This window comes from Chelon labrosus, assembly GCF_963514085.1.
Source record: "Chelon labrosus genome assembly, chromosome: 16".
NCBI classification, from domain to species: Eukaryota; Metazoa; Chordata; class Actinopteri; order Mugiliformes; family Mugilidae; genus Chelon; species Chelon labrosus.
In genome coordinates, this window is record NC_140349.1 from 447,921 (window position 1) to 470,020 (window position 22,100).

Consider the following 22,100-nt stretch of genomic DNA (forward strand, 5'->3'; position numbering starts at 1 on the left):
ATAATCCTCCCATGATTAAAATGTTATGAAAAGGATACTGACATAAAATAAGAGTAATAACATTAGGTTTTATTTAAACGGGAAGAACTGCAGATAAATCTTAAACTCAATAATAAAACAGTAACAAAAGAAATATGTTAACTCCTGATGAATTCAGATATTTATTTTGACTTTCTTAGAGAACAGACAGAACACATGTTTCTTTTCTTTTATTCAGATAAAGCAGCACAGAAGACGTCCAAGATATGCTTCAAGATTTAAATGTCTTTAAGAAACCGATCATCAAACCAAACCATAAAATTCTAAAACATTTTTCTAAATCTCTTAAGTTAACTCAGCAGCTGGTTATTCTTGAAACGTCGTTTGTAGGAGCCCACATATTTAACGGAGTGAAGTTAAACAGGAAGGTTCCTCTCTGCTGATCTCAGGTCAGCCTGACGTCAGCCACACGTGTCCGCCATCTTGTTTTGACGCAGCGCTGAAACTGACCTCGGGTCGGCCCCACTCCGCTCTCAGAAAGCCCGCCCACAGGGAGGTTAACGGACTCTGGCTTCCACCTCCGGTGTCGCGCCGCCGCCATATTTGTACCAAAAAACACAGTAAAACCAGGTGTTTCTAACGGCGCCATCGACAGGTAGACACCTGTCACCGTGTGATTCACGTCAGGAGACGTAAAGCCGCGAAAATCTCGGAGAGAAGAAGGTAAAAGTCGCTTTAATTCCCCCTGCTAACCGTCTGCATGCGCACAGGCTAACGGCTAACACAGCTAGCTGGTAAACAGAAGCGTAAAAGAAGACCGCACTTCCGGTCGTTACTTTCAAAATAAAATAAACAGTATAGTTCTAACTGCTGATTTTATATTTTCACTATTTATCATTTGTGCTGTAACAACTAATCGATTAGTTAATTCATAGAAAACAAATCTGGGACTACTTTAATCATTTTAGCGACAACATTTAAACGTTATCAAACACGGTGGTAAATAATTGTAGGTGTTGGTTTGTCGATTTAGAGTTCTCTGGATTGAGTCAAACTATTAACACGTTAGTTCCACTGTATCCGGTCTGAGAAAGCTTCATCACCACAACATGTTATTAGTGTTGGCTGTAAATATTGATGAGATATGAAATAACCGCATCGTGTCTGGGTCATTACATTAGTAAACACACCTCACTGTGTTCATATCCAGCTCTTAATTTGAAGGCTTCCGCCATAACATCCGGGCGGGTAGTGGCCGCCTCTCGCTAGCTTTCTGCGGTAAACAAGCCCGGAGGAACCCGACAGGCTGCGGTGGCGCCTAAAGTCCGTGTTTCTGTGCATTTTGAATTAAAGTTTGCACATCCTCGCTCTGTTTCTGCGCAGCGACAACTCAGCAAAACGCCTCCACGGACGGAGAGGCTTGTGGCGTTTAGCCGGCTAGCGTGCTAACATTAGCAGAGAAGAGTCGCCCGGCTGCCTCCTAATAAACCCGGACGCGGTAAGTAGCCGCTCCGCCGCCTCGTGCGGGAGAAAACGAACCTTTTCTTCTCCCACGCGGTGACCGGAGAGACAGGTGTGGGGCAGTGGGTAAGGGCGGTCGGTAGACGGGGCACCGCGGAGCCGTTTGACGGTGCGCGCTGAAGATGCTAGTTAACCGGATGTGGAAGTAGTTTTTTCTCCGCGTGTAAAATAGGAAATTTCTCTGTGACTTCCCCCGGAAAACCAACAACTTAATATCAAACGGTTTCCTGTTGGTGTGACTGTAAATGTTGGTGTGGCGGGTTTTCACCGTGGAGCCGGTGGACCACCGCTCGGTGACGGGACACGGGGGTACGTGGCACATGGCGGACTCTTTCAGCCCGTGAAGGCGCGTAAAATGGCTCCTCGGCCGCGGAGACACAATCTCGTCCTTCTTCACTGTTTCGCAACAACAAGTGCTGTGTGGCTACGCTGCTTCTATTATCGGACAGCGCTTTGACCCCTTCCCCTCTTTAATAAAAGCTTGGTTTCATTTAAAGCTCACGCCGCCCGCCCAGGCTGCACCGACCGTTAAAACCAGCAGCACTTTGTTCGTCTGTGATGTGATTTAAGCGTCGTTTCCTCAAACAGATGTGATCGACGTTAGGACCCCGACGAGCCTCGGCCATGAACCCATTATCGGACACACGTCATAGTTTATTATGGAGTTGATGTCTTCTTCACATTATGTTGCTTCATTTCATTTACTGAAAGTGAATACATATTTTAAAACTAATAACTTTTATGACAGATGTTCATTTAATATAAACTACAGACAGGCGGAGTCATGTCCGATAATAGACGCATACCATTAGCTTCAGCTAACGGAGTGGGAGGCTAACATGCCTCTGCTAGTGACCAGTGTCTGTGGGAATAAAAACATTTAGTGAGTAAACTAAACTAAATAGAGCAGCTGCTAACTCTTAATAAGTTCACATTTAAATCAGTTATCATGTTGGAAAAGGAAGAAAATGTTTGTTTTCTCCAGCATGTTTGACTTTAATTAAAAAGCTTAATCAGATGGATCTGCCCTCACTGATAGATCAGATCAGTCATTTACTGATCCTCTCTTTAATCTAAAGAGACATCAGATCTTCAGTTATTCCCCTGAAGAATAAATAATAATAATAATAATAATAATAATAATAATAATAATAGTGAGAGGATGCCTTCAGTCTGAAACACAGATATTCACATGTACAAACTGAGTCCAGTGTTAGATGCTTCACAGTCATTGGTCTGTTAGTCAGGACACACATGGACCTTTATTCTGAAGGACTACGACGGGATGTTGTTTATATTCATCTCTGGATCTGATCTGTGATTGGTCACAGACAGGAAGTCGGTCTCAGTGTAAGGTGTGTCAGAGGTGTAATTAGAGCCAGTCACATGTTCTGATCCTGTGTCAGATGTCACTGGTGGACCTGGGGAAGCGTCTGCTGGAGGCGGCTCGGAAAGGTCAGGACGACGAGGTCCGAAACCTGATGGCCAACGGAGCGCCGTTCACCACCGACTGGGTGAGCCTCCCTCTGATGTCACTGTTGGTCCTGACCAATCACTGATGAGAATCATAATATAATAATACACACATGTCCCTCCTGTCCTCTGTAGCTGGGGACGTCCCCGCTCCACCTGGCTGCTCAGCACGGCCATTACTCCACCGCCGACGTCCTGCTGAGAGCCGGCGTCAGCAGAGACGCCCGCACCAAAGTGGACCGGACCCCTCTGCACATGGCGGCGGCTGAGGGCCACACGGTGATCGTGGAGCTGCTGGTCCGGGTGAGTTCTGGAGGACGTGTCTGATAAGTCACTGGTGTCGCTCCACCGGCGCCGTCGCTCCACCGTCGCTCTGACCTCCTGTCCCGTCGTTTCAGAGTGGAGCCGACATCAATGCCAAGGACATGCTGAAGATGACGGCGCTGCACTGGGCGGCGCAGCACGGGCACCACGGCGTGGCCGAGACCCTCATCAAACACGGCGCCGACGTGCACGCGCTCAGTAAGTTTGACAAGACGCCATTCGACATCGCCGTCGACATCCAGAACACGGAGCTGATGCTGCTGCTGCAGGTGAGTCTGGACTCAGTCTACCTGTCTGTGCTCAGCAGTAGAAGAAGAAACCAGGGCTAACATTCTGAGTGTGTGTGTGTGTGTGTGTGTGTGTGTGTGTGTGTGTGTGTGTGTGTGTAGGAGGGGATGCAGAACCAGGTGAACATGAACCAGGTGAGTATGAATGTGGAGACGAGCAGCAGCACCAACCAACCACAGTTCATCATCCAGGGGATACCTGCCATACAGGGGGGCGTGGTCAACCTGGCAGAGCTGCTCAACAAGGCCAACGCAGGTGTGCTCTCTCTCTCTCTCTCTCTCTCTCTCTCTCTCTCTCTCGCTCTCTCTCTCGCTCTCGCTCTCTCTCTCTCTCTCTCTCTCTCTCTCTCTCTCGCTCGCTCTCTCGCTCGCTCTCTCGCTCTCTCGCTCTCTCTCTCTCTCTCTCTCTCTCTCGCTCTCTCTCGCTCTCTCTCGCTCTCTCGCTCTCTCGCTCTCTCTCTCTCGCTCTCTCTCTGTTTATGCGTTGTCATGATGTCACTTCCTGTGTCGTTGTCCAGGAGATTCAGAGGAGGCGATGGCCGCCAGCGCTCTGGACTCCAATATCCAGCATGCAGCAGTGGTCAACGAGGGGGGTCAGAGGGTCATCACCATAGTGACAGATCAACACGGCAACCTGCAGACCACCGGAGGGATGTCACAGCCGTTCTTCGTCACCATGCAGCACGGACAGCAGAGTACGACTCTGAACTCTTCTCCTCCAATCAGGGACCAGTCCTGACTCTTGACCTGATGTTTACTTGTTTGTTTGTTTGTTTGTTTGTTTGTTCCAGTGCTGGCGGTGCCGGCCAACACAGTGACAGAGGAGGTGGTGACGGAGGAGCCTCAGCCTCCACCCTCCAGGAAGAGGAAGCTGGAAGCCACCAACAACCACAACGACAGCGGAGAGACGGTGAGAGCCAGAGACTGGTCATCAGTCCGTTAATGATGCTAATACTGATACCAGTCAGTGGATTAACCTTCCTCCTCCTCCTCCTCCTCCTCCTCCTCCAGGAGCTGTTACAGAGGCAGTTGCAGGAGGCCAACAGGAAGGCCCAGGAGTACCGGCAGCAGCTGATGCGCAAGGAGCAGGAGGCGGAGGAGTACCGCATCAAGCTGGAGGCCATGTCCCAGAGTCAGGCCAACAGCACCAACGCCAACACGGCCGCTGCCGCCAACGCCGCCAGCCCCGAGGAGGTGGTGGGAGGGGAGGAGGACGAGGAGGAAGGGGGCGCCGGAGTAGTGGAGGAGGAGGGGGAGATGGTGGTGCTGCAGGAAGGAGGCATCATCATGGAGGGGGAGGAGGGTCAGGTGACACTGGTGGAGACGGGGGGAGAGGCGACGGAGGTCAGCTCCTAACAGAGAGGGAGGGGGGAGGAGGAGGGAGACACAGACTCCACAGGACGCCATTTTGAGTCCCTACAAATAAAATGGTGTCCCTCCACAGACGGAGCAGAGGACACACCGTTCAGACTCCCCTCACTGGACGGGATGCAAAATGGTTCAGCATCAGCTGCAGTCAGTACTTTAAAGGATGGACGTCGTTGGTTGTCCCTGTCCCACCGTGTGTCTCGTCTTGTCTCTGACTCTGGACCTCGTTGACCGGTCCTACACCACTTCGCTTCCTTGTCAGCAGTTTGTCTCCGTCTCCATGTCCCGTCGTTTTGTTTCCAGACGTGACTTCCTGTTTACTTCATTAATCTCATATTAACGTCGCCATGGAAACCCTCAGCTGGTTCACTAATTATGATTAATCACGTGGGTGGGGGCGGGTCTGGATCCACATCCTTCATTCAAACTGGTTTTAACTGGTCTGGCTGGTGAGTTCAAGGACGCTGGGATATCTGAAGACCACCAGGTGAACATCGTTGACTTTAATGTGACATGAACTAAAATAGTTTAGACTGAACTAACCTCTCAGAACTTCTCACCTGGTGTCACCTGACCAGTAGCAGCAGCGGGCCAGGATTGGTCGAGGACTAGTTGGTGTCAGAATCAGATTAAACAGGTTGAGCTGCATCACTACGACAGTAATGACCTTAGTCAACGACCCACCACCTGGATGAGAATCACCTGGAGCCACAGGTACGCTCCTTGGCCTGCTCTGGTCCAGGTCTGGTCCAGGTCCAGGTCCAGTTCTGACCCACTTCCTTCCTCTGATCAGTGACTCTGCATCCTCTCAGTTATCATAGTTATTTTTATAAGCTCTGTGAAGCCAACCTTTTTGTATGTACATATAAAGTTGTATTTTTTTAACTGTACCTGAACGCTTCAACACGATAACGATGATGATGATGATGATGATGAAGATGGCTGCCTGTAATCTGAAATATAAACACTTGTTCTTTTGAATAACACCGTCAATGTGCATGTGATTCTTTTAGCGTGAGGCGTTCACTGACCCTCGTTTATCACCGTTCCTTCCATCACTTTATTTTCATACAGATTTTAAATGTGACATTGAATGCATCATCACAAACATTAAGACGTTTTTATTTTTAATGTTTGGATCCTTTTAAAACTAGAATCAGACTAATCATTATGTGTCTGAAGCTTCTCAGAGTTTGAGACTCATTATTCTTCTCAAACTTCAGCTCCGGTTTCTTTCTATCGGGTGTTTTTTATTTATAGGGCCTTAACAACTACAGCTCCCGTGAGGCTTTGCGGTGACGCCGCGGGGGAAAAAACCGTCGCTCCCAAATTCAAATTTCACGTTTGATTGACGTGACTATCGTCCAATCAGCGACGGGGGAGACGCGCGCGGCCACCCCCCCGTGCGTCGGGGCGTGTCTAGCGAAGGGGGCGGGGCGCGAGGTATCATGGAGGATCAGTGGGCAGACAGCGGCCATCAGCGGAGGGCAGGCAGCGCTCTGATCCCGGGACTCGGTCACCTGCTCACGGCCCGTTACAGAACCGTCACCGGAGACAACTCAGGATGGACATGAAGAAGAGGATCACGTTAGAAGTGCGGAACCGGAGCCCGGCGGAGGTGAGCGGCTTTTTCTTTATTAACATATTAGTGTTACCGGAGGTGATGCTCGTCCGGTGCCCGGTACCGCTACCTCCGCTACCTCCGATCCCCTCACGGAGCTTTCTGGCAGCGGTACCGGCTGGACGTGAATCTCTCGGCTCGGTCCGCCCGCCCCCTCCTGCTCTCCGGTAAAGCTATGAGCCGGTTTACGGTGCTAATCCCCTGGATGTTTACCGAGGATGTAGAAAGAAACTTTTACCGACCGGAGCGGCTCGGCTTTGACCCATAAACGGAGTTCGGTTGTGTTCTGTGCTCTAACGGTGGTCGGTTCGACCGGAGCGGCTGTTCTCAGGCTCCGTGTCCCGGTCAGTGAGCCTCGTCCTCCGGCGGACATTTTTAATCCCCGGTGGATCAAACTTCGACAGAATCGTCTCGGTAACGGACATGACCGAGCCAGGTCCCGGTCCAGAGACTCCCGGCTCGGTACCTCTCGGTCCTACCGTCGGTTGAGTGACTTTGAACCCAGCTCGGTGCTGCTCTGAGGTCGGTTACTTCAGTAACGCGTTACCGGCTTACCATTACCGAGAGCGGATTAGTGGCTTGTCCGCGGGACATATGTGGACTTTACCGCCAGAAACGACCGTTAAATCCGCTTTACGGTAACGTGATTACTGGTAACGGAACGGAACGACGTTACTGTAACGGCCCGAGGATTAGACGTTACAGTAACGGAGCCCGGAGTGTTACATAAGCAGGAACGGTGCTGAACCGGAGAACCGGCAGATGGAGGATGAAGATGAGGAGGAGGAGGAGGAGGGGGAGGAGCCTCTTCATCTTCATCATCCTCTGTCATTAAAGCTGCTGCTTATATAAGAAGGAAATAAAACGTCAAACTATCTGATATTAAACAAATAAAACAGATTAATTAATGTAAACGTCACCTTTATCAGTTTATTAGTCTTTATGTTAATTAGGTGGGCGGTCCTCGGTTCAGTCTGAACTGGGCCAATCAGGCAGAAGTAAATAGTTGATGCTAGCTAGCTATGCTAACGCTAGTGACCTCCCCATGGACCAGGGTCAGACCTCATCCCTCTTCAGGTCGTCTGCCTCCCACCTCTGGAACGCTCCTGTTGTCCGTCATGTTTTTAGGAGAGGTGGATTAAATATGCTCCAGACTGAACCAGGATCTACTGTCAGACTGGTTCTACAGTCAGACTGGATCTACAGTCTGGTTCTACAGTCAGACTGGTTCTACAGTCAGACTGTAGAACCAGTCTGACTGTAGATACAGTCTGACTGTAGAACCAGACTGTAGAACCAGAGGACGCATGTGGAGCTCCCCCTGGTGGCTGGCTGCAGTACAGACTTGGACTGAGATAAACTTTATTCATCCACAAGGGAAATAATAAATAATAATAATATATAATGCTGATGAATGTTCATGTTATTTATTGTTATGAAAACAGGAAGTGATGTCATGATGATTGACCGTTGTCATGACAACCGCTTTGGGAAAATAAATGACTAAGAGAGTTTATCCAGAACCTGGATCCAAACTAAACCAGATGGAGGAGTTCTAGCCTCAGTTTGACCGACGGGAGGACGAGGAGACGCTTCTTCATCAGAAATGAATCAGAACAGAATTAATAAGTAAACAAATAATAAATATAAGTGTGTTTCTACTTGGTTCAGCAGATAAAACCATCAGACAGGATGTTTATTCTGACTCCTGCTGGACGCTGGAGGAACTGCAGCTTCACAAAGACCTGCATATGTGATTGAGCTCTGCTGATTCCCTCCCCCCGTCTACCCCCCCGCCCCTCCCCTGTCTTCTACCCCCCCCCCGCCCCTCCCCTGTCTTCTACCCCCCCCCCCCCCAGATCGTGGAGCTGGTGGTGGACAACAGTCGCTCTGCAGATGGAGAGGTAGAAGGTCTGACAGACGAGTTCAAGGAGCTGGAGTTTCTCAGTTTGGTCAACGTTGGTCTGAACTCTCTGACCAAGCTGCCCTCACTGCCCAAACTACGCAAGGTACACACTCACCTGTCAGGGCTCAGAGGTCAGAGGTCAGAGGTCAGCACCTGAAGGTCAAAATAATGTCGTTGTCAGGTTGTCAGGTTGTCTTCAAGATTCTAACATCTAAAAGATAAATGTGAGGTGACCCCTGAGTTAAACCTCTGTGTCCTGGTCCTGGTCCTGGTCCTGGTCCAGGTCCAGGTGTGTCTATGACTGTAGATCACCTGGTCCAGCAGGTGACTCCTTAGAGTCTCAAACGGACCCGACTAAGACCAGCTGACCAACACATCCAGGATCAGTTTAGTTCTGGTTCTGGTGACGTTCTACAGATGTCATGTTCTAGACTTCAGTCTTTTATGAAGGACTACTACTAGATGTTCACCTGGTGGTTCTCCTCCTGGTTCTCCTGTGTTCCCTCAGTTGGAGCTGAGCGACAACAACCTGTCTGGTTCTCTGGAGACGCTGTCGGAGAAATGTCCCAACCTGACGTACCTCAACCTGAGCGGGAACAAGATCAAGGAGCTGAGCACTGTGGAGGCGCTGGTCAGTCACTTCCTGTCTCACTGCGTCAGAGCTGCTAACGTGCTAACAGGCTAACATGCTATCGTTTGTTGCCGCAGCAACACCTGAAGAGCCTGCAGAGTCTGGACCTGTTCAACTGTGAGATCACGTCTCTGGAGGACTACAGGGACAGTGTCTTTGAGCTGCTGCCTCAGGTCACCTACCTGGACGGCTTCGACCAGGAGGACAACGAGGCGCCGGACTCTGAGGCCGATGATGAGGGTGAGGCTCCGCCCTCAGGCTGCGTCCTCCGTCCTCCCGGTGTCTCTCTGTCTCACGCTGTCTCTGTTCACAGATGAGGACGGAGCGGGGCCGACCAGCGAGTACGACGAGGAGGACGAGGACGAGGACGAGGACGGATCAGAGGGAGGACAGGGGGGGCGGGGCTTCCAGGTGAACCGGCCTGACCAGGTGAGTAAATCCGGCTGCAGCCAGCTCAGATGTGGTGTTTCCATGGTTACGCCAAGGAGGACCAGTAAGATGACCGTCACGGCCGTCCTGTCTGATTCTTTTATTTTGAAAGTCTGTCTGTGTTTCCTGTCAGGACGAGGAAGACTATGCCGAGGAGGAGGAAGGTGAGTGAAGCCTCGTGTGTTTCAGTGACGGTGAATCTGAGCTGAGCTGTGATTGGTCCGTTCTGTCTCTGCAGAGGACGCCGCCACCGCCGCCGCCGTCATCCACGGACAGAAGAGGAAGAGAGACGAGGACGACGAAGGCGAGGAAGATGAGGACGATGAAGACGACTAGTGGTCCCGGTCCCGGTCCCGGTTCCGTCCATCGGTTCCAGTTTGTTCTAGATAATTTTAGAGATTTGATCTGAAGACACGTTTCCCTCCTGAACCGCTCCGACTCTTCCTCGTCTCGTCTTCACAGCCAGGACACGTCTCCGGGTCAGCTCGTCTCAGGACAGAGACACCTCATAAAACATCATCCACACGCTTTAGAACAATACAGAACACGCCTGTTACCGTGGTTACCAGCCATGCGTCAGCTCTGGTCTCCACTGGTCCACAAAAACAGGAAGTGATGTCGTTCTCAGGAGTCAGCTGATCTTAACCTCCGTCACTAACAGGAAGCCGCTTGTCCTGCGGTCTCATCGGTCCGTGAACTACACATGGGAGCAGAGCGCCCCCTTCAGGAAGTCTCAGTCTGCAGAGCTGCTGTAGTCAAGTGTGTGTTTGATTTGTTGTAGAGGGTTTACAGGGAGGTGGGCGGGGACTAGTTTTATCTGTTGTTTTATTGATTGGTGTTTTTAGCCCCCAGGTCAGTCACAAGGCCCCGCCCCCTTGTTAGTCACAAGACCCCGCCCCCTACAGAAGGACCCAGTTTACCTCCGTAAGGTGTGGTGTGTTCAGGTAAACACAGTTCAGGCTGACCTGTCAATCAAACCGTGGATCCCTGTATCAGTCTGATTGACAGATGCTGAACAGTCCCTGAACGCACCACACCAGCTGTGCAGTGCATGCTGGGACACTGAGGCCTGAAGTCTTCCAGGTTCAGCAAGGCAGTGCCCGTCTAGTCTGAAGGGGGTGGAGCCTGAGAGGACACACCTGTCCGCCAGGGCCCCCACCCCCAGGTTGGAACCTGCCGACGTATTTAAGACAACACTGTAAATAGACTTCAGCTTTTACTTTGAAAACTTGTCTGTTTGTTTCCTGCAGCGAGGTCATAGCTGACCCCGTCTGTGACCTTTGACCCTGATTCTGTCGTCTGTATCTGGAAAAAAAAATGTTGAGGTTTGAATAAAAAAAGAGAAAACTGTGACTTTGTCTGTTCTCCCTGTGTCTGCGTGGGTTCTCCTGGTTCTCAAAGACATGCTGGTTAGGTTCATTGGTTCTAGAGACGGCACCGACCAGTCGACATCAGCTGGGTTCTACTGGAGGAGTCGAGTTCAATAAAATCTGAAGTCATTAAACTCCGTGTGTGTTAGAGTGTGTGTGTTAGCGTGTGTGTGTGTTAGCGTGTGTGTGTGTTAGTGTGTGTGTGTGTTAGTGTGTGTGTGTTAGTGTGTGTGTGTGTGTGTTAGCGTGTGTGTGTGTTAGCGTGTGTGTGTTAGTGTGTGTGTGTGTTAGTGTGTGTGTGTGTTAGTGTGTGTGTGTGTTAGAGTGTGTGTGTTAGCGTGTGTGTGTTAGCATGTGTGTGTTAGCATGTGTGTGTGTGTTAGCGTGTGTGTGTGTTAGTGTGTGTGTGTGTTAGCGTGTGTGTGTGTGTTAGTGTGTGTGTGTGTTAGCGTGTGTGTGTGTTAGCATGTGTGTGTTAGCATGTGTGTTAGCGTGTGTGTGTTAGCATGTGTGTTAGCGTGTGTGTGTGTTAGCGTGTGTGTGTTAGCGTGTGTGTGTGTTAGCGTGTGTGTGTGTGTTAGCGTGTGTGTGTGTTAGCGTGTGTGTGTTAGCGTGTGTGTTAGCGTGTGTGTGTGTTAGCGTGTGTGTGTTAGCGTGTGTGTGTGTTAGCGTGTGTGTGTTAGCGTGTGTGTGTTAGCGTGTGTGTTAGAGTGTGTGTGTGTTAGCGTGTGTGTGTGTTAGCGTGTGTGTGTTAGTGTGTGTGTGTGTTAGCGTGTGTGTGTGTTAGCGTGTGTGTGTTAGTGTGTGTGTGTGTTAGCGTGTGTGTGTGTTAGCGTGTGTGTGTGTTAGCGTGTGTGTGTTAGTGTGTGTGTGTGTTAGCGTGTGTGTGTTAGCATGTGTGTTAGCGTGTGTGTGTTAGCGTGTGTGTGTGTTAGCGTGTGTGTGTTAGTGTGTGTGTGTGTTAGCGTGTGTGTGTGTGTTAGCGTGTGTGTGTTAGCATGTGTGTGTGTTAGCGTGTGTGTGTTAGAGCGTGTGTGTTAGCGTGTGTGTGTGTTAGTGTGTGTGTGTGTTAGCGTGTGTGTGTGTGTTAGTGTGTGTGTGTGTTAGCGTGTGTGTTAGCGTGTGTGTGTGTTAGCGTGTGTGTGTGTTAGCGTGTGTGTGTGTGTGTGTTAGCGTGTGTGTGTGTTAGCGTGTGTGTGTGTTAGCGTGTGTGTGTGTTAGTGTGTGTGTGTGTTAGCGTGTGTGTGTTAGTGTGTGTGTTAGCGTGTGTGTGTGTTAGCGTGTGTGTGTGTGTTAGCGTGTCGTCCTCTTGTGTTTTGTCTCCTGTGAATTATTGAATCTTTTCAAAGTAAAAGCCTTTTGGTCGTCATGTTATTTTTATGAGACACAAACTCTTTCTGTCTTTGTGAGGACCTTCCTTTAACACAATGGTCCCCGTAATGTAATAAGAAACGGAACACACACACTCTGACCTCATGCCTCCTGTGGTTGTGTGTTGATCACAAACAGGAAGTATTTTTAGCTCTGTTGCTACGGTAACTCCTGCCAGACGCTGCTCAGGGCAGCACCAGGTTCTGACCTCTGTGGTTCTGATTCTTCTTCTTCTATGACTCTATGGCTCTGATGCTGAACAGGAAGTAGAGTCAGTAAGACAAGCTGGTGGCCAGGTGACGTTCAGATTATAAGCCCCGCCCACTCTGGACTTTAATTAGATTGGTATTGATGAAACGCTCACCTGTTCAGAGATCAAGGATTAAAGGTCATAATTAAGTGGCGTGGCCTCTGATTGACAGGTGTGTCCTCACAGGCTGTTAGCTGTTAGCTGCTAGCAGCTAGCAGCTAACAGCTAACTGCTAGCTGCTAGCTGCTGAATTAGCTGGGAGTCAAAGACAAAGATGGAGACGGATGAAGACAAAGCACGGAGCCTCAGACCAGGATGGAGGAGGTTCATCATCTGTAACATTTAGTGAATGAATGAATGTTGAGGATTATTTATGTTTGTGTTTTATTATTTTAGAAACAACTGAGATGAGATTGTGTTCCTACGTAGACGTGTTTATTAACAGTGGAGTGAATCTGTTCCTTCATTAAAGTCGGATGTTTTACAAACCACCGTCGTCACGGAAACAGAGTCAGTGATGTGTGATGAAGAGCTGAGCAGATGTAGGCCATGACACACACACACAGTTAGCGTGTGTGTTAGCGTGTGTGTCAGATCATGCATGCGTGAGCAGTGATGACTAACCTGCTGCCTCCACCACATGAGACACAGACTCTTCATCATCCTCATCCTCAGGTTTAATTTATTCTCGTGTCTCTGATGATGTCATAAATGATTTCAGTTAAAGGAACAATAGAATAATTAGAGAACAGTAACGTCTGGTTGGCTAATGTTAGCCTTTTAATTAGCTTAGACAAGGTAGCCTCATGAAGACAGTCTGTAGGTTCTGTAGGTTCTGGTTCTGGTTCTGTAGGTTCTGTAGGTTCTGTTGTTGCCATCAGAACCAGGGTTAGGGTTTTTCTGTTTGTGAGATAATGAGATGTTAATCTGAACCTGGGGCCCCTGGTGGCTGACTGTCGGCCCCTGACTGTCGGCCCCTGACTGTCGGCCCCTGACTGTCGGCCCCTGGTCCCTGACTGTCGCCCCCTGACTGTCGGCCCCTGGTCCCTGACTGTCGGCCCCTGACTGTCGGCCCCTGGCCCCTGACTGTCGCCCCCTGACTGTCGGCCCCTGGTCCCTGACTGTCGCCCCCTGACTGTCGGCCCCTGACTGTCGGCCCCTGGCCCCTGACTGTCGGCCCCTGACTGTCGGCCCCTGGTCCCTGACTGTCGCCCCCTGACTGTCGGCCCCTGGCCCCTGACTGTCGCCCCCTGACTGTCGGCCCCTGGTCCCTGACTGTCGGCCCCTGACTGTCGTCCCCTGGTGGCCCCGGGGCCCTCAGGCCATCAGTGTAACTGGGTTATTCTCAGATGTGGAGGCTGATTCAGGTTCAGTCAATTATTTACTCTCTCTCTCTGTGTGTCAGCATGCTCGATCGCCCACTTGGGGGATGGGACGGCGGTTTGTTACATGTTTTATTAACATACATGAAACACGCTACGCTACGCTATGCTATGCTACGCTACGCTACGCTACGCTACGCTACAACAGTATCTTCATCATCATCATCTTCATTCATGTTTGTATTTCAGCTTAAAGTCTGATCTAAAGAAGATGAACATGATCAAAGGTTTTTATTTTACATCTTCATTTAATCTGAGCAGCTGCAGTAGCTAGCTGTTAGCTCGTGTTAGCATGTTAGCATGTTAGCATGTTAGCATAATTAGCTACATCTAAAAACACAGCACAAAGTCTCTTTGAAGACGTTTTTATTCAGACGTGAAACGTTTCCGTTTGAATTATTCACCAAAAAAAATCAACAGTGTTTTGGCAGCATTTACCCACAATGCATTGCTGTGTACAGTTATTCAAACATCTACAGGAACAAACAGAACGTTACGATGAGCGGTGAGGTGTCGGTCGTCCCGCATGCTCTCAGGATTCACAACCAGACAAAAAATAACGTAAGAAACGCTCACTGATCAGCTGATTCACTCCTTCACTAAGTTTTAGTTTCAGACAATAAAACGTATAAAGGTTAAAACGAGGTTTATTTTATTCTAATGAGGATTTCATTGGGCTGGTCGTGTTTCTACTTTAAAAGAAATTGAAAGTTTCCTCATTTTATAAAAGCTCAGTGCATTCTCAGTGATTCGTTGAGGTATCAGACGCCAGCGTTTCATTATTGCTTCTTCTGTCCCTGATTTCTGCTGCAGCGTCTAAAAGTGATGATCGGTCTTTAGAGTCGACCTTGTGCTCGTACAAATAGTGCCCTTCGGTGTAGAAACATGACATCATTGAATAGAAAACAGACTTCGCTGCGTTTTACGTCACCTTCGGCAAAAAACACACGAAGAAGAAAAAGCGTGCAGCACCGTCGGAGGTGAAGAGAAACGTCTTCGAGCTCCTGGAAGAACCGACCAACTAAGACCAGACGTCCTGAATCAGTTCGTCTCTGACTCTTCGTCTTCAGGTGAAGTCGGTGAAGTCGCCGCGTCGTCTTCCACCGCCGTCGATGACGAAGCTAAACCCACCGCCGCCGCCGGCATCTTCTCGTAGGTTCTCCTACGTTGGCGCCGCAGCGTCTGGCTCTGCAGCTCCTTCACCTCCTGCAGCACCTCCTGCGCCTCCTTCCACGAGGACACGGCCTCCTCCAGGAGACGCTCTGCCTCGGCACGCCTCCTTTCCACCTCCTCCTCCTCCTCCTCCTCTTCCTCTTCCAGCGGCGGCCGTTTGTCAGGAGTCTTAGGCGGCTCCAAGGATCCCGACGGACTCGGCGAGTTCTGACATGACTCGGTTCCACTGCCTCGCGGCGAGTCAGGTCCTTTCAGCTGAGAGGAGTCGAGAGGAGATTCAGGAGCAGGAGCGTCGTCCTGAGGGATGGAGGAGGTGCTGGACGGTCCTCTGAGTCTGGGGGAACCCTTCAGTCGAGGCGAGTCGCCGGCTTTGGCAGCAGGAGAATGTGACCCTCTGGATCGCGGTGAGTCGGTTCCTCTGGAGCGATTCTTCTTGGCTTTGGACCGAGGAGACTCTCTGCCTCTCAGACGAGGAGAGTCTTTGCCCCGGAGACGAGGAGAGTCGCTGCTCCTGCTCCTCGGAGATCCGGACGACCTGCTGAGGACGACAGGAACGAGTTCAGTGCTGAGTGTGGAACCTTAAACTCTCAGGAGGGAGTGAGACCATCAGTCTGACCTGGAGTGGGGGGAGTCGGAGCCCCGGAGATGATGGAGTCTGGGGGAGTCGATGCTCTTCAGGTACGGCGAGCTGCCTCCTCGCTCCCTCTCTGCCTTGGCCTTCTGCAGCTCCTGTCAACCAATCACAACATCTGATCAGTTCCCGTCAGAGGAACGATCAGTAACTGATGAACAACCTGGTCCAGACCTGCAGCCTCATCTCCTCCAGCAGCTCCTGAGCTCTCTGCATCCTCTGAGCGATGAGGCTCTGCAGCTGACCCACGGGCTGCACCGAAGCCCCGCCCACAGCCTCCTCCTCCGTAGGACAGCGCCGAAGAGCCGAGCGCAGCTCTGAGCGGATCATCGCCGGCCTGTAGGACGAGACGAGGGTCAAAGACCAGGAACCAGAGGACTCATCAGATGGGGGGGACGGGGGGGGGGAGTACCTGGAGGACAGGACTTCATCCATGGACGCACAGCGACTCCGACCCTGAACGCTGGACCTCTTCCCTGGCTGGGGCGTCCGACACTGAGCCTGGAAGACCTGAGAGGAGATGTTCCATGAGATCTTCTACTGACTGAACAAACACAATGAATAAGTCTTCAGGTACTCCCGGTTCCACACACCTGGACCTTGGAGGCCTCCGGGTGGGACTGCTTGCCCCAGGACCGCTCACTCCCTCTGGGCAGACTGCCGGTCTGCACCCTGGGCTCCTTGGAGGTCGCCCTGAGCTTCGATACGTCGGTGCCGGCTCGCTGACGACCTCCGACCTCCCGACCTCCTCCGGCCTGCAGCTCGACCCGGAAGCCGTTCTCCCAGGAATCCTGAGATCCACAGTCGAACTCTGGAGAGAAGCCGTCCTCCTCGGCGACCAGATCCAGGGTCAGCATGCCGTGGGAGGAGGTGGACGCCTGCGAGAGACCAGAGACGTTTAACCAAAGACGAAGCGGACAGACAGGAATTTGCAGAGGGACGAAGGTTCTGGAGGTTCTGGTACCACGGCCAGGAGGTGTCCTCTGGTCGGCAGCCGGCGGCCCTGAGGGATCCTGGCTCGGTCTCTGGTGGGATGAAGCAGCGCAGCATCCTCCTCGATGGTCACCTGATCATGGACAGAACCGACCGGTCCGTCAGTACCGGACCCAGATAGAACCGACCGGTCCGTTAAAACCGGACCCGGACAGAACCGACCGGTCCGTCAGTACCGGACCCGGACAGAACCGACCGGTCCGTTATAACTGGACCCGGACAGAACCGACCGGTCTGTCAGTACCGGACCCAGATAGAACCGACCGGTCCGTCAGTACCGGACCCGGACAGAACTGACCGGTCCGTCAGTACCGGACCCAGACAGAACCGACCGGTCCGTTAAAACTGGACCCGGACAGAACCGACCGGTCCGTCAGTACCGGACCCGGACAGAACTGACCGGTCCGTCAGTACCGGACCCAGACAGGACCGACCGGTCTGTCAGTACCGGACCCAGACAGAACCGGTCCGTCAGTACCGGACCCAGACAGAACCGACCGGTCCGTTATAACTGGACCCGGACAGAACCGACCGGTCCGTCAGTACCGGACCCGGACAGAACTGACCGGTCCGTCAGTACCGGACCCAGACAGAACCGACCGGTCCGTTAAAACCGGACCCAGATAGAACCGACCGGTCCGTCAGTACCGGACCCGGACAGAACTGACCGGTCCGTCAGTACCGGACCCAGACAGAACCGACCGGTCCGTTAAAACCGGACCCAGATAGAACCGACCGGTCCGTCAGTACCGGACCTCAACGATAATCAACTCATTTGTTAGTAACATATAAACACTTTTATTCTCATTTAGTATAAACGTATTAACTTTCTATTTCATTATTTAATCGTCGTTGTTTTAAATGTGTTTTTCTTAGCAGACATTTGTTTTCATTAATATTTATCATTTATTAAATGAGGGGGACACATCAGAACCGGTACCTGGTCTAAGACTCGGTTCTTGGCTCTGATGATGGCCACGTTGAGGACGTTGACCCACGACTCCTTCTCCTCAGGACTGACGGCCAGGAAGACCAGATTAGGGACCTGCAGGAGGACGAGGACGTGAGGACGTGAGGACAGGAGGACGTGAGGACGTGGGGACAGGAGGAAGGGGTCTGTTTTATCCAGAGACATGTGAGCGTCTCAGGGATTATGGAGCTCTGACGGACTAATGAGATTCTGGACATTAAGCTTCACTGAAACAACAACAACAACAACAGCTCGACCAATCAGAGAAAAACAGTCCACCAATCCTGAGCCAGCGATGGCTCGACCAATCAGGAGGCAGCGTGTGTCTTCTCTGAGTACAGAGGATGGACAGAGAGAGAGAGAGGGAGAGGAGGACAGAGAGACGGAGGACATCTGTCTCACGGTGTTTCCTGGCGTCCTGCAGCGTAGCAGCGTGAAGCGACTGTGGTTCTTCTTGCTGCGACTCTTCATCTTCCTCAGCTCCTCCGAACGCTCGTAGTCCACCAGGTCAAACACTTCCTGAGCTTTACGCTCGTCCTTCACCTGAGGACACAGACATGTCCCTTAGTGGCCACTTCCTGTGAAGCTGGTCCTCACAAGCATACAAACACACAGAGAGGCCTCCCTCTGTTTAAGTACTGGGTCAGTTATAATTAAAGGGAACATGTGTGTATGTTCCTATCTCTGTGAGGACCTCCCAATGACAGAATACATTCACTAGACCCTGACCTTTGACCTGACCTTTGACCTGACCTTTGACATGACCTTTGACCTGACCTTTGACCTTTACCCTAAACCAAGTGTGGACAGGTTTAACCCTCAGAGCAACATGTCCCCATAACATTTGTCTTCTCCTTCACACTGGTCCTCACAGCAGACGAGACGTTCAAGGACCGAACTGAGAGCAGGACAAGTCATCATCATCATCATCATCATCATCATCATCATCATCATCACAGTCTGACTCAGCGTCCCACAATCCTTAGAGTGGTTACATAACAGACCAGACATCATGAGGACACATGACACACACACCTGACCTTCTTCTTCTTCTGCAGCCTGAAGACAAACACTGACCTCCAGGTAGACTACCCACAATCCTCTCTGCCTAGGTGAGCTCACCTCCTTGTCTGAGATGTACAGGTGGTCTCCTCTCAGCATCACGTAGCGGCTCCTCCACAGCTCCCTGAAAATCCCTCGACCACAGAACTTCCTGATCCAGCCCACCTTCTCTGGCTGCTGGGCCGCCGGCGGACCCGAGTCCTGGACGCCCTGGAACGGAACCGGGACAGAACCAGGGACAGAACCAGAGACAGAGTCAGAGACAGAACCAGAGACAGAGTCAGAGACAGAACCAGGGACAGAACCAGAGACAGAACCAGAGACAGAGTCACAGACAGAACCAGGGACAGAACCAGAGACAGAACCAGGGACAGAACCAGAGACAGAGTCAAAGACAGAACCAGGGACAGAGTCACAGACAGAACCAGAGACAGAGTCAGAGACAGAACCAGAGACAGAGTCAGAGACAGAACCAGGGACAGAACCAGAGACAGAGTCAAAGACAGAACCAGGGACAGAGTCACAGACAGAACCAGAGACAGAGTCAGAGACAGAGTCAGAGACAGAACCAGGGACAGAGTCAGAGACAGAGTCAGAGACAGAACCAGGGACAGAACCAGGGACAGAGTCAGAGACAGAGTCAGAGACAGAACCAGGGACAGAGTCAGAGACAGAGTCAGAGACAGAACCAGGGACAGAACCAGAGACGGAGTCAGAGACAGAACCAGAGACAGAGTCAGAGACAGAACCAGGGACAGAGTCAGAGACAGAGTCTCAGAGTGGAAACAACAACAACAAAAGAAGAAGAAAAGAAAGATGAGATGAAGATGAGAGTGAACATTGACCTTCTGAAACTGGACAGAGAAGAAGAAGAAGAAGAAGAAGAAGAAGAAGAAGAAGAAGTGACTGATGGAGAAGCAAACCTGATCTGTGTCCATATAACCTGATGCTAATCTGACGCTAACTAGATGCTAACTGGATGCTAATCTGATGCTAACATGACGTCAATCTGATGCTAACCTGATGCTAACCTAATGCTAACCAGACGATAGCCTGATGCTAACCTGCCGCTAGCCTGATACTAACCTGATTCTAACCTGATGCTAACTGAACATTAATCTCATGCTAACCTGATGCTAACCTGATGCTAACCTAATGCTAACCAGACGATAGCCTGATGCTAACCTGACGCTAGCCTGATACTAACCTGATTCTAACCTGATGCTAACTGAACATTAATCTCATGCTAACCTGATGCTAACCTGACGCTAGCCTGACGCTAACCTGATTCTAACCTGATGCTAACTGAACATTAATCTCATGCTAACCTGATGCTAACCTGACGCTAGCCTGATGCTAGCCTGATGCTAACCTGATGCTAACTGAACATTAATCTCATGCTAACCTGATGCTAACCGGACGTTAATCTCACACTAACCTGATGCTAACCTGCCGCTAGCCTGATGCTAACCTCATTCTAACCTGATGCTAACTGAACATTAATCTCATGCTAACCTGATGCTAACCGGACGTTAATCTCACACTAACCTGATGCTAACCTGCCGCTAGCCTGATGCTAACCGGACGTTAATCTCACACTAACCTGATGCTAACCTGCCGCTAGCCTGATGCTAACCTCATTCTAACCTGATGCTAACTGAACATTAATCTCATGCTAACCTGATGCTAACCTGACGCTAGCCTGATGCTAACCTGATGCTAACCTGATGCTAACTGAACATTAATCTCATGCTAACCTGATGCTAACCGGACGTTAATCTCACACTAACCTGATGCTAACCTGCCGCTAGCCTGATGCTAACTGAACATTAATCTCATGCTAACCTGATGCTAACCTGACGCTAGCCTGATGCTAACCTGATGCTAACCTGATTTTCTGGTTCTCGGTTCTTAAACGTCTCTTTAGATCAGTTGAACCTGGACACCTGAACGCATCACAGCTGACCTCATTCAGGTTCAGTCTCTGATCATCAACAGTCAATAATTAATAATTAATAACAGACCGCTAATAACAATAAAACTGTAAAATACATATGAATGATTAAATATAAACATTATATTAATTCTTTCTTTCATGGACCGACCAGAACCAGAACCAGAACCAGAACCTCTCACTGACCCGTCTGCTCTGGCTGCTCCTCTTCATCCTCGCTCCGTCGCTCTCTGCACAATCACACCGACGGGGAGCAGCTTCGGCCCGGCGGGAGCAGCGGTCCCGGTCCCGGTCCCGGTATCTCAGGTGTCGGTGTCGGTGCGTCCCCTCGGTCCGCCCCGGTTCTTCTCCTCCTCCTCCTCCTTCAGCTCCTCGTCTGTTGTCCGAACCGAGGATGCTTCCTCCCTGCGCGTGCCCGCGCGTTTGGAAGCAGATGCTCGCGTTCTGCTTCTCTGTGCACGCGCTCTCCCACGCGGACGCGCGACGCAGCCAACATTAATTAACGTGGAGCCAGACAGCGACGCCCAGCGGCGGAACCCGAGCACTGCAGCACTCTGATTTAATTTAATTATAGAATTAAAACGTTTATTGAAGATGGTTCAAAATAATTAATAATTATTGTATATATTATAAACAGCACATCTTGATTATAATTCATTAAGAGATTTAATTTGATTGTAAATCAGATTTATTTGATCTGATGTTTGACACCTTGGACTCAAACGTCTGAGAATTTATTTATTTATTAAGTAAATATGACAAAATAACTCAAACGTGTCAGAAATGATCTACAGGAAAAAACGTCTTTAATTATTTCATCAAATAAACGTTTGTCTTCAGTTCTTCTTGAAGTCGTCTCTTCGTCTTACGCATCTTTCTGTTCTTTCTTCTCAACACAAAACTCTGCAGAGAAACAAACACAAGACTACCATCAGAAAAACAGAGCCCAGACCTGCAGGGGGTCCTGGACCTGCAGGGGTCCTGGACCTACAGGGGGTCCTGGACCTGCAGGGGGTCCTGGACCTGCAGAGGGTCCTGGACCTACAGGGGGGGTCCCAGACCTACAGGGGGTCCCAGACCTACAGGGGGGGTCCCAGACCTACAGGGGCCCCAGACCTGCAGGGGGTCCCAGACCTGCAGAGGGTCCTGGACCTACAGGGGGGGGTCCCAGACCTACAGGGGGTCCCAGACCTGCAGGGGTCCTAGACCTACAGGGGCCCTGGACCTACAGGGGGTCCCAGACCTACAGGGGGGGTCCCAGACCTACAGGGGGTCCCAGACCTGCAGGGGCCCCAGACCTACAGGGATCCTGGACCTACAGGGGCCCTGGACCTACAGGGGGTCCCAGACCTACAGGGGGGGTCCCAGACCTACAGGGGGTCCCAGACCTACAGGGGTCCTGGAC

At 50.9% G+C, this 22,100-nt stretch overlaps 3 protein-coding genes across 4 annotated transcripts; 2 read left to right on the forward strand and 1 right to left on the reverse strand.

The window, feature by feature from the left end:
• The first annotated feature begins 251 nt into the window (after positions 1-251).
• gabpb2a (GA binding protein transcription factor subunit beta 2a) lies at positions 252-5,939 on the forward strand. Of its 2 annotated transcripts, none has more exons than XM_084563693.1 (8): positions 252-702; positions 2,907-3,014; positions 3,109-3,276; positions 3,372-3,566; positions 3,687-3,840; positions 4,103-4,279; positions 4,376-4,494; positions 4,596-5,939. In XM_084563693.1, the coding sequence occupies exons 2-8, from the start codon at positions 2,907-2,909 to the stop codon at positions 4,938-4,940; spliced, it is 1,266 nt and encodes a 421-aa protein (XP_084419819.1). In that variant the 5' UTR covers positions 252-702; the 3' UTR covers positions 4,941-5,939. The 2 variants fall into 2 exon arrangements, with proteins under 2 accessions (XP_084419819.1, XP_084419818.1); XM_084563692.1 differs by lacking the exon at positions 252-702 and adding an exon at positions 717-1,477.
• A 461-nt stretch (positions 5,940-6,400) lies between these two features.
• On the forward strand, positions 6,401-10,889 carry anp32e (acidic (leucine-rich) nuclear phosphoprotein 32 family, member E; the record flags this gene model as incomplete). Its single annotated transcript, XM_084563711.1, is given in 8 exon segments — positions 6,401-6,442; positions 6,445-6,570; positions 8,433-8,582; positions 8,988-9,110; positions 9,188-9,350; positions 9,424-9,539; positions 9,673-9,703; positions 9,778-10,889. Coding segments are annotated over 8 exon segments (849 nt in total). The 3' UTR covers positions 9,876-10,889.
• Positions 10,890-14,953: 4,064 nt separating this feature from the next.
• plekho1a (pleckstrin homology domain containing, family O member 1a) lies at positions 14,954-20,908 on the reverse strand (the record flags this gene model as incomplete). The annotated part of the gene is made up of 10 exons (XM_084562565.1): positions 14,954-15,623; positions 15,702-15,814; positions 15,891-16,053; positions 16,129-16,253; positions 16,310-16,594; positions 16,681-16,782; positions 17,650-17,754; positions 18,082-18,222; positions 18,802-18,951; positions 20,882-20,908. The coding sequence occupies 10 exons, from the start codon at positions 20,906-20,908 to the stop codon at positions 14,954-14,956; spliced, it is 1,881 nt and encodes a 626-aa protein (XP_084418691.1).
• Positions 20,909-22,100: the final 1,192 nt, after the last annotated feature.

What these genes read in the sequence shown, in the direction of transcription:
- gabpb2a (XM_084563693.1), top strand. Translation starts at nt 2,907, where the DNA reads ATGTCACTGGTGGACCTGGGGAAGCGTCTGCTGGAGGCGGCTCGGAAA. An exon ending in AGCTGATGCTGCTGCTGCAG is followed by an intron (nt 3,567 to 3,686) that starts GTGAGTCTGGAC and finishes GTGTGTGTGTAG; the next exon opens with GAGGGGATGCAGAACCAGGT. An exon ending in ACAACGACAGCGGAGAGACG is followed by an intron (nt 4,495 to 4,595) that starts GTGAGAGCCAGA and finishes CTCCTCCTCCAG; the next exon opens with GAGCTGTTACAGAGGCAGTT.